We start from the raw sequence: 14,720 nt of genomic DNA on the forward strand, positions 1-14,720 counted from the left end.
TAGAAATGTAAAAATTATACTTAAAAAGTTTCGCCTCACCAGTCAGTGGATTGCATGCCTACAGTTTGAGACGTGGACTAAGTGACGTCATGCTCACCTCTCATTTACCCCAGGAATGGAACAGAAAGAAAGGCAACCAAAATAAATAATATGCAATCTCTAAGTACACTATAATTATGTAGGTCTATGATTTCATGACGTACACGACAAGCTTTCACTTCTTCCTTCATTGAAGTATTTTGTTTTCCTAACATTTGATTCCCGATATACAGACACAGAGGGTATTCTTTTATGGAGAGGTTACCTGTCTCTACCAGTTCTCAGGTCTTTACCATTAGTGAAGGTAGATACCTGAGACTATATTACACAGCTATTTCTTGCTTCAATTATTCCTTTCCTGCTGTGGATTGTAATTTCAGTTTCATACGGTCTTCAAAATCTTGGCAAACAATTAATAAAATTGGCTTAGCAAAAATAGGGAAATTAAAGTTGTATTGAATTACTTTACCATTATATATTGTTTACCTACATGTTTTTCCTTTTACTAAGGGAAAACTTCGTTCTGCATATGGAGTTTCAGGAGAAACAAAGGAAATATAATCATCATAATACATTCAATAATTTATCTTTTTCTAAGAGATTTCAGATTATGCATTCAAGGATTTCCTAGAGAAATATTATTGATTTTCTCATGCTGAAGGGACATATTTATGCTTAAAAATTCCATAAGAGCATTTAAAATCCATACACACTTTAATATGTTTATTTTAAAATAAAAAATCAAACTCTTCAATTCTTCTAGCTACAAAGATAACAAAGATAAATAGTATCCAAACTTTCTTTAATACATCTATTTTTCTTATTAATGTGTCCCCAAGAAGGACCCTATTGCATGTAGCCCACTGTCTTTTGTAATCACCATATGTTTGGGGAAATGTGATTATCAGACTCTGGGATAAACAATGAAGCATGCAGGGTTTTTTTTTCCAGGAAATTAATTTTCTTCCAGTAAAATTGATAAGGTAGAAAACAAAAGTTTGTATCTTACAAAGGCGATGAGTAAATAAAGGCCTAGCTTTATATTGCAGAGAATCTAAATCATAATGGTACAGTGAAATTAAAAGGTAAGTTCTGTTATAGCTAGATGAGTCTACAAGTCAATGCCAAAATCATTCAAGACCATGCAAAACATCTTCCCTCACTCAGCATCATCGGACTGAGAAAACCTTCTCAACCAAAAGAGGGAAGAGAGAAATGGGACAAAGTGTCAGTGGCTGAGAGATTTCAAACAGAGTTGAGAGGTTATCCTGGAGGTTATTCTTATGCATTATATAGATATCATCCCTTCTTACGTTAAGTTATATTAGAGAGGCTAGAGGAAAGTGCCTGAAACTGTAGAGTTGTGTTCCAGTAACCACGTTTCTTTGAAATAACTGTATGATATAGCTTTTGCAATGTGACTGTGTGATTGTGAAAACTTTGTTCTGATGCTCCTTTTATCTATGGTACAGACAGATGAGTAAAAAATATGGATCAAAAATAAATAATAGCGGCAACAAATGTTAAATAAATTGGGTAGAGGGAAATACTAGTGATCAATGAGAGGGTGGGGTAAGAGGTATGGTATTTATGAGTTCCTTCTTTTATCTTTTTATTTCTTTTTCTGGAGTGATGCAAATATTCTAAGAAATGATCATGGTGATGATTATACAACTATGTGATGATACTGTGAACCACTGATTGCACAACAAGTATGGAATGTTCAGATGTTAGGAATGTTTGTGCTTGTTTGCTGTTTGATTTTATCAAGTAAAAAAAAAAGTTTTCCCTCTCTCTACACTTTTATAGTCTTTTATTGCAACACAAAAATATTTTCAATATTTGGCCTAGATGATCCCATTCTAGTTTACGTGTTAAAGGAGTCCAGTTATATATATTTATTGTGCTTTCACATTAAAATCTGTCAGGCTCTTTGGTAGAACTGACTCTTTGTTACCACATACACTGATAGTTATTGTATTAGTGCAATTTCTACTTGGACCATTTTTAAGAGAGGTCAGTGAAGACAGGGAAGAAAGAATGATGACTAAATTGCATTGAGAAGTAACATTTTTTTTTTGTATTTTTGTTTCAGTTTTTTATTTCTATTGTTGTTTTCGTAGTCTTGTTATAAATCAAAATCTATTTCACTTTATGAGTATAATGCGTCCATATTTCCTAGAGCATTTTTGGATTACAAAAAATTAAAGTTTCTGGTCCTTATTTAGAACTGTTGCTTTCATGAAATTATAAACTTATTCATAGGTTTATGAATGTAACACATTGCCATGGGCAGGTATTTTACCTCAGTTGACAAAAATGTTACTCTAACACAGAATTTTAGAATGTATCTTAAAACATAATTTTCAAGTTTCCTAAATTCTAATTTTTGAAGATAAACACATGAGTTTTCTGTTATTGAGGTATCAGAAATATAGACATTTATTCATTCATTCATTCAAGCATATTCAACAAAGATTTACCGCATGTCTACATTGATTATGTCAGGTATGTTCTGGGTTCTAGTGTAACCAAGAAGTTAGGATTTAAGGGATGATTACAACTACTGAATCATTATATAGATATTCCTTTTTTACTTTCTCGAAAATTCCTGAAATCTCTGAACTATAATCCAGTTGCCTTTATCTCTGATAATGATTGCATAGCCTTTATCTTGTGTCCTTGTGATCGTGAAAACCTTGCCTCTGACTCCCACTAGTACCCATTTTATCTGGTTTCTCAACCTTGGAGTCTTATGATCACTAAAAACAGTCCCTGATGTTTATCAATGAAGCGGTATGGGTCAGCCTAGAATTAATCCACCTCAACTGCAAAGTTATTTGCAAAATGGAAGCTAGATCTAACCAAAATAGGCCTGCCTGGACATTTGCAGCAGCTTAGACTTTACCTATAAGTGAACTAGTTCAATATAATAGTAAAAACCATACCTATCATCATATTAATGCTGCTATTTTCTTACATACGTTCCCTGACTAAGCATACAATCAATCTGTGCATGCTCAATTATTAAATCACCTCTAATGACATCATGTAAAGCCATTGTGCTCATTGTCCTAAAACCTGTCCATCTTTTAATACTATAAAACTATCAGAATTACTGTAGTTTGGGGAGACAGTTTTTTTGGCCAATAGGCCATCTGGTCTCCCGCTTCACACCTAGCAGTAAACTCTTTCTCCCTTTTAAACCCCAGGGTCCCTGGAATTGGTCATTTGAGCACATTGGGCAGAATCCACTGCTTATTGATCAGTATCACTAGGGATACAAAAGTGATCAGATTGATAAAATTCTCTGTTCTCATTGGGCTCAGATTCTGGTTATATGGTAGAGTTTTATTTTATTAATGCAGAATTTTAAATGACGACTCATAATGATATCCTCATGGTGCATGTATAAATACAATCACATGTATTTTTGATTCCCATGGTATCACAAATATTATCTCAATTTTAAAATAGATAAGCAGAAAACATTATTATGATTGATATTAGAGACGTTTCAACTATTTTCTTACAATAAATTATAAAGGCAATCAGAAAAACAAAGATTTTTTAGAAGTATGCTTTCTAGAGAAGTTTTATCAATGGCTAATAAGCACATGAAAAGATGTTCAACACCATTAATCTCTAGAGAAATGCAAATTAAAATCACAACGAGATACCTTTTCACACCCACCAGAATGACTACAAGAGATAAGACAGACTATAGTTTTTGCAAAGATAAGGAGAAATTTGGAACCGTCATACATTGCTGGTAGAAATATAAAAATGGTGTAACCACTTTGTAAAACACTTTGGAAGTTCCTCAGCTGTTAGAAATGCATACCCAACAGAAATAAAAAGAATATGTCTACACAAAAACTTAACAACAATGTTCATAGAAGCACTATTTGTGCTATACAAAAAGTGGAAACAACCTAAATGTCTATCAGGCGATAAATGGATAAACAAAATATGGTATAGCTGTGCAATGGAATTCTATTCAGCAATTAAAGTGATCAAACTTTTGGCACGCATTATGACACAGATGAACCTCAAAAGTTTTGCTAAGTAAAATAGTTGCATGCAAGTGACCATATATTGAATTATTTGATTTTATTAAATGTCTAGAAAAGGCAAATCTATTGATAGAAAGTAGATTAATGCTTGCCTGGGAATGATTTGGGCTGGGGATAACAGTAAATGGGTATAACAGTAAATGGGCATATTGGGTGATGAAAATGTTGTAAGCTTGACGTATGGTAATGGTTGCTTGACTTAGTAAGTTGATTAAAAAACCACTGCATCATACCCTTGAAATGGGTGAATTATATGGCATATAAAATATGACTCCTTAAACTATTTTTAAAAATGTCATTCAGGGTTGTGCCTTCGCTAAATTCATTTAAGAATAGCTATAATCTGAGTTATCAAATACATAAAAACACACATTTGGCACAGAAAACCTTATCAGTATCTTACTTCTGTCAGTGAGAATTGCCATGATGATTCCAAAAACAGAAGTGCAGACTTTCTAGATTTAAACCACTGACAAATTTATGGTTATGCCTTAGTCTCTGCATCCCATAAATTCAAGTATGTTACTTATCCTTCAACATGAAGTATCATTTATCATCATCATCATCATCATCATCATCACCCTGGCAATGACAGAAAACAAATGATGTTTACTGAGAACCTGCTATACACCAGAGCCTGTGCTGTGGCTGAGTGCTTTGCTCCTATTATGCCATTCGCCCCTGGCATTGTTTTATTTCTGTGCAAACCATTCTGTATTGTTTCGTTTTTAAGTGAATGAATATAGCAACCTGGTAAGGTTATGCATTATCATTTCCATTTCACATAATGAGAAAATTAGAATTTTAAGAAGTTATGTAACCAGTCCTAGGTTATTAGCATAAACAGTAAATAGTAGGCCTGAGATTTAGTCCTACATCTGCTTGCCACCAAAATCTGAACTCTAAATTCCTATATTACCTCTTTGACCATAAGTAAACAAATGCCAACTGATAGAAGCGCCAAATGCTGGGAAACCTAATTAGCTATTTTTATTCATAACCCTATTGGGTTTCAGTGGAAGTAAGCCCAAACTCTTCAAAGATAAATAAGCAAAAAAGTAAAGCTCATGTCTCTGGCTTCAGCTGCTTTTCAGTAATATTGCAATGAGAGTAAAACACAATGAAACATGACAGATTTCTATCTAACAATCTGGCCTACATAAAATATTTAGTAAATATATATTCATATTAGCATTTTCTGTGCATTTTCCCTTTAAGCCCATTAATTTTTCAGGACTTAGTCTATTTAGAAAGCACGGGGTGGGGGGTAGCTTGCAAGTTACATCCATTATTCAAATTAGATGAGAAGCCAAACATTCAAGAGGAGTAGGCCCGTCGATGCTAGCGAAGAGGGACCCAAAGTGTCAGCTATATCAAGTAACTTAAGACACCAGAGTATGAAGTGTAATAAAATCACATAATCAAATATTAGGAACATTAGAACTTTTCCAAATCTCTTTCAATCTCCTGATTTTATGAAAGAGTAAGTTTCAGTAGGCAATTCCAGACTTATTAAAGACTTGCCAACTTCCATTTTCATCAAATAAACAGTAAGACTTAAGGTCAGAGCTTGGAAAGGCTGTATCTAATTGGCACATAAAAGTTTCTTTCATGATGAAATCTGTGCTGGTTTGAAGCTATTATGTACCACAGAAAAGCCATGTCCTTTAATTCTCATTCAATGTTCCTGGGTGGGACCTTTCTGATTGCTTCCATGGAGATATGATCCACCCAATTGTGGGTGGTAACTTTTGATTAGATGGTTTCCATGGAGATGTGTCTCCACCCATACAAGGTTGGGTCACTTACTGGAGCTCTTTAAGAGAGCACCATTTTGAAAAAAGCTTTAGAGCCACCAGAACCAACAGAACAGAGAGATCCCCAGGGAAGCCACTGAAGAAGCCTGGAGAAAAAGCTAGCAGACATCACCATGTGCTTTTCCAGTTGAGAGAGAAACCCTGAACATCATCAAACATCTTGAATCAAGGTATCTTTCCTGGATGCCTTAATTTGGACATTTTTATGGCCTTGCCTTATTTGGACATTTTCATGGCTTTAGAATTGTAAACTTGCAACTTAATAAATTCCCCTTTTAAAAGCTGTTCCATTTCTAGTATATTACATTCTCACAGCTTTCAAACTAGAACAAAATTGATAAAGTGAATGAATTCTGAGAAAAATATTGATAAACATAGTGCAAGTATTATATAGATAAAGCTAACATCATGCTGGTAGTATGTGAAGGACAGAAATTTGAGAAGTACTCTAGAACAAGGTTATCAAACCTCATCACTCCATCATACCTCTAACAACTGTATCAAGAAATAGTAAGGGTAAGGTCACTATAAATAAACAGCTGTTGAGGATTTTGGAGGGCTGGCGTCTCTTGACTTCAGAGAATTATTTAAAGTGCTGAAAACACATAGCCGGTTTACCAGCTACATGATCAGAGCTTGCCTCAGGAAAACTTTTGGAATATGTTTTTTGCTCTCCCAAGCCATTAGTGACAAATTTTTCCATTTTAGCTATCCAAACACCCTCAAGCTACAACTTACTTTTTCCACTTTGCTCTATCAACCCTACCATTAGATATTGTTTTACACTGTGATATAAAGGCTGAGTACCTGTGCAGTTTGTTGCTAAACTCCCAGTGTTTGATTTTTCACATGATTCAAAGTAGGGAGGTGCTGGAATGTACCTTTCAGACTTACCTAAAAATTCAGATCTTATTCAGCAGATGGGAAATTATATTTTTATGTTATCAACTGTATATTCCAGAAAGTAATTTATCTTTCACGGTACCATATGACTTGCTGAGCTTACTTGGAACTAATGTGTTGCTTGCAAAAATAATGCTGTCACATTGATCCTCCAACCCCACCCAATTTCATTTATGAGAAAACTAAAACTCAGTCCAGGATCATGGCTAATAAGTTAGGGCATATCACACCAAATCCATGATTTCCCTTTATCCCCCACCTTTGCAGCTCATAGTCTAAGCTAGTATTCCACAGGTTATGGTTTGAGGAAATGCATATAAAGATTATCTGGGGGTCTGTTAAAGATTCCTAGATTCCTAGGCATCACTCACCCTTTTAAATCAAAATGAAAGGGAATGAGGTCTGGGTGTTTCAGTTTCCAAAATAGCTTTCTATGTCATTCTTATGCAAACTAATATTTGAGAATACCTACAGGTATGCTTCACTTTCGAGTTCCTATTATGAAGTCAGGTAATGCCCAAAGCTATATTGCTACTTGGAAAATGAAATTGTGCTCGGCTTTTCTGTCTTTTAAATCTTAGGCTTTTTTTTTTTTTTTTAATGACTGTAGACTTGTGGTTGATTTAGTGATCCTAATTCAGTCATTAAAACAAATAAAAAAAAAAGGGGGGTCAGGAAAAAGAGGACTGATGACTAGGGTAGGATAAATTGTGTAGGTGGGTGGGCAGCTGGAGTGCCTCGGACTGGGTTCCTGGACAAAATGTGTAAAATCGCTGGCTTCGTAGAGCCTTTTGCCTTCTTGCTCTTGAATGCTATGTTGTAAGTGCAAAGTTATTTTGTGGTGGAGCAGTTAAAGCTATGATTGTGACCACCACATGGCCATTTTTGACCCTTCCCAACTCATCCAAAATGCATCTTCTTTAACAGCTGATGCCATCTGGAGAGGTCTGGAAACAAAACAGCATTCAGCCTCTAATTTGATTTTACACATTCTATGTTTCATTTGTTCCCCCTAAAGTGGAGAGATTCAATATAAAATGATATATTTTCTATTTTGTTTTTATTCCTAAATAGAAAGAATGAAGAGGAAATGGCTAGAAACTATGACATCTATTTTTTTTAATATAGTTGATATGAACTACTAAAATAGAAATTATTTCAGGTCAATGAAAACATCCTTTCTCGTGACACTGAAAATGTCATCTAGCTGTAGGAACAATAAGCCATGAATACATGAAAGTCTCCAATTTGAACCTCAAGAACTGGCAAAACAGCATTTTATTCTGATTAAGGAAGAGCAGAAAGTACATGGTTTAATAAAAGTTGGTGCATGGGCTTTCAACATCTCTACCTTGAAATAGTGTAGGGTACAAATTTCCTTACTGAAAACACCTTTTTTTTTTTATTTTTCCTCATAGGACAAAATATTTCTTATCATTCAAATGTGAAACACTATTTTCTAAACCCCGAATGGATCCATGGCTTCCAAAGTACAGACAGACTTATGAACACAGATACTCTTCATCATAGGACTGATGTGCACAAAGCACTGGAAGCAGTAACAGCAGAAGAACGAACTAGCCAATGTTCTGATATGATTATTATACAGGACTTAAATCATATTTGGGAAAACTACTTAGTGCAGGGAAAAATGTTCATGAAATAATGTTAAGGAGAGAAGACTAGATGTAAAACTTAAGATTTCAACATTTTGTACTTTTACATACCTATATTTCAATATAGCTCTAAGTCTGAGTCTCTGTGTATCCATTTATCTATGTGCCATATAGCACAAGGATTTTCTGGGTTGTTTAATTTCTTCTATATATTCCATGGGTTCTTCTATAGTCTTGGGTCTTCTATATTCTTCTATATATTCTATGGGTTCTTTATATTCTAAATTGTATGCAAATATTAAATTAAAAACAATTTACTATTGTTTAAATTAAATTTTAATTATTTTAATTTTAATTTAAAAATAGTATTAGAAAAATGTCGCTTTAAAAATCAAATTTTAGGGATGGAGATTAGAGCTACAATGTCAGTGAACAGAGATTATCTTTGTGGAATCCCTGTAAGAATATCTTTCCAAATTTTAATAAATATAAAGATGAACACGAAATCTTGTTAGCTCTTCACAGTGAAATTCAAGTCTTACTAGAACAAACAGGGAGAGTATTTATTCATCATCACTCTTGAAAGTTTCACACTGAAAAGTTCTGCACTTTGCTTTCCATCCTATAATCTATTCAAGGATTTACCAGTGATCTGTATTTTTTAAATTTATATTCGTTCTTACTATTTTCCTAGTTAACACTGGTGAGACTAACTTGAACTAACTAATATTCTCAGGCAATTTGTCCCCTTGTCTTAAAAATTGAAACCTGAGATAGGGCTTGGTCATGCGAAACATCACACCCAGCCAATTAGACACAAAAACAATGGGGCCAGAACACTCTACTTGGATAAATTTCTGAAAATAATCTTACTCCCTTAGGAAATTATAGATTGTTTCTTGCCCCTACCAATGTAGGTTAGGATTACATTTTACCAATAAATATGTCACTCTCTTGTTTTTATGTCATGCTCATGGATCTGGAAACCCTTTGTTTTTTTAATTAGCAGAATCGAGGAATTGATGTATATGCCTCCCTGAGACTCAGAGATTCCAGCTATATTCCAAAAGAGGATGTAGATTCAGGGAAAGTAAGGAGCCTGGCAATCCAAAGGGGGATACATATTCATGGAAATTAAGCTGCCAGACTGATCTTTTATTAACAAATAAATAAAATTATTTTATTTACCTACTAAACACCTTTCAATAGATTTCCATTTCACTTAGAGGAAAAGCTATACTCCTTATCATAACCTATGGGTCATATGCAACCATCCTCTTCCGCCTCATCTCAAAGGACGCCGACCATCACTCACTATACTCCAGCCACAAAAGGCTGTTCTCTTGAAATAAGCCAAGTTAATGTCTGTCTCAAAGGCTTTATACTTGCCATTTCTTCTACCTAGAATTTGCTTCCATGCCACCATATCTTAGGACATACCAAACTTCTCATAAAAAAATTTAATTTAAAATTAAAAAATAAATTCTATTTTTACTTTTATTTTTAAATTTTCTAAACCAGACTTTCTATCCAAATGTAAACTCAAATGTTACTGATTATAGAAGGAAATGTCCATCTTCACTGCTTTATTCTCTAACATATTACCATATCATCCTTATCAATCTCTGAAATTATCTATATATTCACTATTTTATTGTGTCTCTGCCTACTGTTAGCAATGTAAACCCCAGAAGAGAAGGGCCTTCTCTGTTCTTCATATCTGGAACAATGTCTAAGACATAGTAAACATGCAAAAATTATTTGTTGAATGAATAAATGAACTAGATTGTCTTCAAAGGTGACTGTCAATAATTTCTCCCATGCCTGGATATGCATACCACCACTTCCATCAAGCAGTGGGGTCAGGTTTTTCTCCCTTTTTATCCAAGTTGTTCTTGTAATTTGCATTTGACCAATAGTATTCAGTGGAAGAGGCAATGCGTCAACTTAGGGCCTAGTTCTCAGGGGCTTACAGCTTCTACTCTTGCAATATTTGAGTCCTGAGACATTGTGTAGAGAGTTGAACTGTCTGCTAAGCAGAGAGACCCCAGAGTGGGTGAGACGCAAAGAAAAACAGAGAGGCTCAGTCAGCCATCACTCATTCTAGTCACATATGTAATTGGAGTCCTATAAGGAGAGAATGAAGAGTAGAGTAGAAACAATATGTGTCAGAAAATAGTAACCAAAATTTTCCAAATTTGATGATCCAAAGGCCTCCTTGGACGTGAAATTACAAAACGAGAAGTGCAAGCATCCTCTAGCCATTTTAGCCACTAACGTGAGGTTTCAGACATGAGTACAGCCATCCTAGATTTTTTTACCTAGTCAATCTGCTTCAATCCTGGCCAATTTCAATTCAATTTCAAAAGAAATGAGCACATCCTGGCCAAGTCCTGCCCAAATTGTGGGATCATGAGCAAATGCTTTGCAGCTATTGCTTTAAGCCTCGAAGATTTGAGTTGGTTTGTTATGCAAATGTAGATATCTGAAATGATGAATTACTAAGTAAATGAATGGACACTCTCCTTTTTATTCTCAAAGTATGCTAGAAACACTACCAGATTGTACAATGTTTTATTGTCAGCCAGTAGTTATCAAGAACTATATTTGGAGATAATTGCTTTCACATCTGTTCTTACACTTATCCTTAAATACATAAAGTATCCTTCCATTACTCCACATGAACCAAGGTCTTCTGCAAAAACCAAATCATAAATGCCTGTAGCAAGATAATTTTTACTAAACTATGCTTTGCTATAATGTCATCTGCATATCTCTATCCATCTGTCTGTCTGTCTGTCTGTCTATCTATCTATCTATCCATCCATCTACCTTTCTACCTACCTACTTACCTACCTATAAAACACTTCATTGAAACTATCACTGTCTCATGAAGTTCATCATAGAGGATGGTTCAACTACTATTCAATATTCTCTTTAGGAGAATTCCACTGACAAACTTTCTAATCTTGGTGCCAAAAAATACCTTTGTTTTACATAAGTTTACATCTTGTGAACAGGCCTAAGCAATATAACAACTGCCTAGGATTCTTTTTCACATTGGTTATGAGAAAGTACAAAATAAGATCTAGGGCTCCCTTTAGAGTAAGATATATAGCTCTCCTGAAGAAAATATATCCACAGTTTTAAATTTGTCTTCTGACCCCAATTTTCTATTCATTTTTAACCCCCACATGTAAGTTTTTTGTCTCTTAGAAAATGTATGAATCATTGTAAACTATCTATGATACTTTCTGAAACTAGGCCAGGTTTCAATGAATCAATTGATCCTGTCTTATTTTTCCACTTATCATTATACAATTAGTATTCCCCCCACCAAATTTAAGAACTGGAAAATATTTTATCGTATGAATTTACACTTATTAACTATCTTCTAAGCTAAAACCAAAGTGGAAGTAGAATTAAATAATTTCATCATGCTCTATTAGTCTCCTGTTTCCTTGTAAATACTTTCTAAATTATGGCAGAGCTATGTATTTAAATATATAATGCTTCTATTATTATTAAAAATAGTTATTTTTAATTACATTGCTAATGTCTCTATTTCTGCTTATCAATAGTTTTGATATGACAACATATCCTCAGCTGAATGATTAAAAACGAATACCACATGAGAAAAGACTCATTTTAAAATTTGATTTTTCTTTTGCAGAATTTATTACAGTTTTTATTTAACACCAAAGGAAAAAAACAAATAACGATGTTTTAAGGAAAAGCATATGAAGAAAAAAGATCTCTAAAGTGCCAAATTTTGACATTACAACTGAAATAAAACAATGTATTCTCCTGCGGTCAAATAACATATAGTGTAAGTTGTTGCAACATCAGTTAAGACTATGTCATCTCAGCTCAGAGGATCTTTCAGTTCTGTGAGAACTTCTCAGTGCAGGGCAGCTAGTAAATTTCATAGTGAAGGATAGTTACCTGTCAAACAGTGGTTTCTCTCCACAGTCAAAGGCATCCTGGAGCTCTTTGACAAGATTAGCCTGGCCTGGCAGTCGAAAGAGACCCTCTTCTTTTAGCCCCCTTTGTCGGATGAAGTCCACGCACTGCTCCACCAACATTGGAGCCAGACGGTTCCCATATCTCTTCTCATAACGGACAGTGTCTTCCAGTTTCTGCCCAAAAATACCTGGAAAAATAAAGGATAATAGTGAATAGGAGAAACTTATGTCTACCCATTTTGTTGCTTTCCTTTTAAAATCATTGTAAAAGAAAAATATAGATTGGAATGCTAGCAAGGCATTTACTATTTGGCATTTCACATTACTGTGCAAACAGGTATATTGCATAAGAGTTTTCAAACGCGAAAGGTTTATACTTTACCCTGCCCTTTTCCTCTGCACATTATGTTTAGCCTGAAACCAAAGTAGAAATACTAAATTTGAGATATCCATTTTGAAAGATGTAACACCGCAATAACCGTAATTTTAGTTTTGAGTTTTCTATTTTTCCCCCTTCTGTACTTGTGTTCAAAAATTTAAAAAGAGAATGATTCTGCAGACAACAGTTAAATTCTATTTTTGTTACAGTTTTATCTTTACATCCATTTTTCACTTACTTTAACTATTGTTCATTCATCTTTTCACCTTTTGTTTTCAGGCAAGTGTTGATGTCATGGTATAAGTAAAGCCATAAAACCAAGAAAACAAATTCCAAATTTTCTTCCAAATAAAATGCTTCAGTATTTGCTCTTTAAAGCCTTAAACTATTCATCATTTTAAAGGGAAAACATTACATTACAACGCAGTGAGGTTACCAAATGGAGGAGGGTTTGTGGTGGTCTGCCCTGCAAGGGAGGTGAATTTTGTCATTTACAAAGTCTAGAATTACTAGCATGTGGTGATAATAAAAAAGACCAACTTTCAGTTAGTTTTATTACTTATTTTTAAATATCTACAAATAATGCACTCAGTGCATGCAAGTGAGTTCAAACACCCTCACTTTCCCACTTTGAGACAGCACTGATTTCAAGGCATCAGGAATCTATTAACATTAGTGGTAGTTTGGCAAAAATGATCAACCTATAAGAAAATGAAAATAGAAGAAAAGCTAGAGGGCTTTCAGGAAGATGACAGACTAGGATAGGCTAAATTCATCCCTAATCCATGGAGCAACTAGAAAAGTGACAGAAAAATGACCAGGACAGCAGTTCCAAGGTGTGAGTGACTAGAGACTCTATAGGGAGGTCCTGGGTGAAAAAGTAGAGGAATTGGGGTTGAGAGAATGGATGTGCTCGATCATGACTCCACCTGGGGTAAGCAGTGGCAAGCAGGAAAGAGTGGGTTCCGAAGGAGCAAGGCACACCTGCCCTCCTGATAGCTTCTGCAGCTAGTGAGAGATCTTCCCTCTTAGTTTCACAGCTGGGAGCTCCCGTTGGGAGCCTGGAAGCCAGGAGACTTGGTTTCTCTGCACACAGAGACCTTCCAGCAAGCACAGTACCTGCCCTTGACCCCTGAGACAGGCTCCTGTGGATATCCATTTTTTTCGGCAGAGATTGTGGGGCCTTTCTTTTGGGACAAGGGGGAGATGCACAGTGGAGTTGGTCTGACAACTGGCTAGTGAAATAGACTCATGGGATCTGTTACTGTTTCCCTTTCCCCATGGAGGACCAGAACCCTGTGGCATGCACAGGCAGAAAGGCACGGCCAAGGAAATGAGCTGAACTGTGCTGCACTGCCAGGCTTTTGCAAGTTGGGGCAGGGGCAGGGGTAGTTGAAATACTCATTCGCATAGATCAAGGTCATAGCACACTGGCACCTGGCAACAACCAGACCATCCAACCCACAAGGGTATTCTCTGCTGAGGTGCACACTGCCTACCATCTAGTCCCCTTTCAGCAGCCTTGGCTGGAACTGCACTGGCTTTCCATAGGGCTCATCCAGCTGCCCAGTCCAGGTAGGGTGGATGGGAGGGGAAGAGGTGGCCCAAGTGCACCATCTGCTGGGAAGATATGGAAAGTACAGTCTGGCGAACCACCTAGCTGCCTGGCTTTCAACAGATCTTCAAGTTCTGCCTAAGGTTCGGGCCTTGGTTTGGCAGAGAATTACTGATAAACCAAGAGCAAAAGAAGACCTTCAGTGCAAACCCAAGTAGACACAAAACTTCAGAGAACGAGGGAAATCAACTTTCAAAATAACAGAAAATCATAAAGCACATGAAGATGCATGCAAATATGGTTCAGCCAAATGACCAAATTAAAACACTGGAGGAGAAACAGACTTGGAACAACTAATCAAAGACGTTCA

The 14,720-nt window shown here is 35.5% G+C and overlaps 1 protein-coding gene across 7 annotated transcripts in view; it reads right to left on the minus strand.

Moving 5' to 3' along the window:
• Positions 1-14,720, minus strand: part of ARHGAP24 (Rho GTPase activating protein 24) — a 539,804-nt gene that overhangs the window by 48,155 nt on the left and 476,929 nt on the right. For all 7 annotated transcript variants that reach the window (XM_077142946.1, XM_077142939.1, XM_077142942.1 and 4 more), the window contains one exon: positions 12,397-12,604. In XM_077142946.1, the coding sequence (XP_076999061.1) occupies positions 12,397-12,604 (208 nt within the window). The remainder of the gene's footprint in view (positions 1-12,396; positions 12,605-14,720) is intronic.

This window comes from Tamandua tetradactyla, chromosome 24 (assembly GCF_023851605.1).
Source record: "Tamandua tetradactyla isolate mTamTet1 chromosome 24, mTamTet1.pri, whole genome shotgun sequence".
Lineage (NCBI taxonomy): Eukaryota > Metazoa > Chordata > Mammalia > Pilosa > Myrmecophagidae > Tamandua > Tamandua tetradactyla.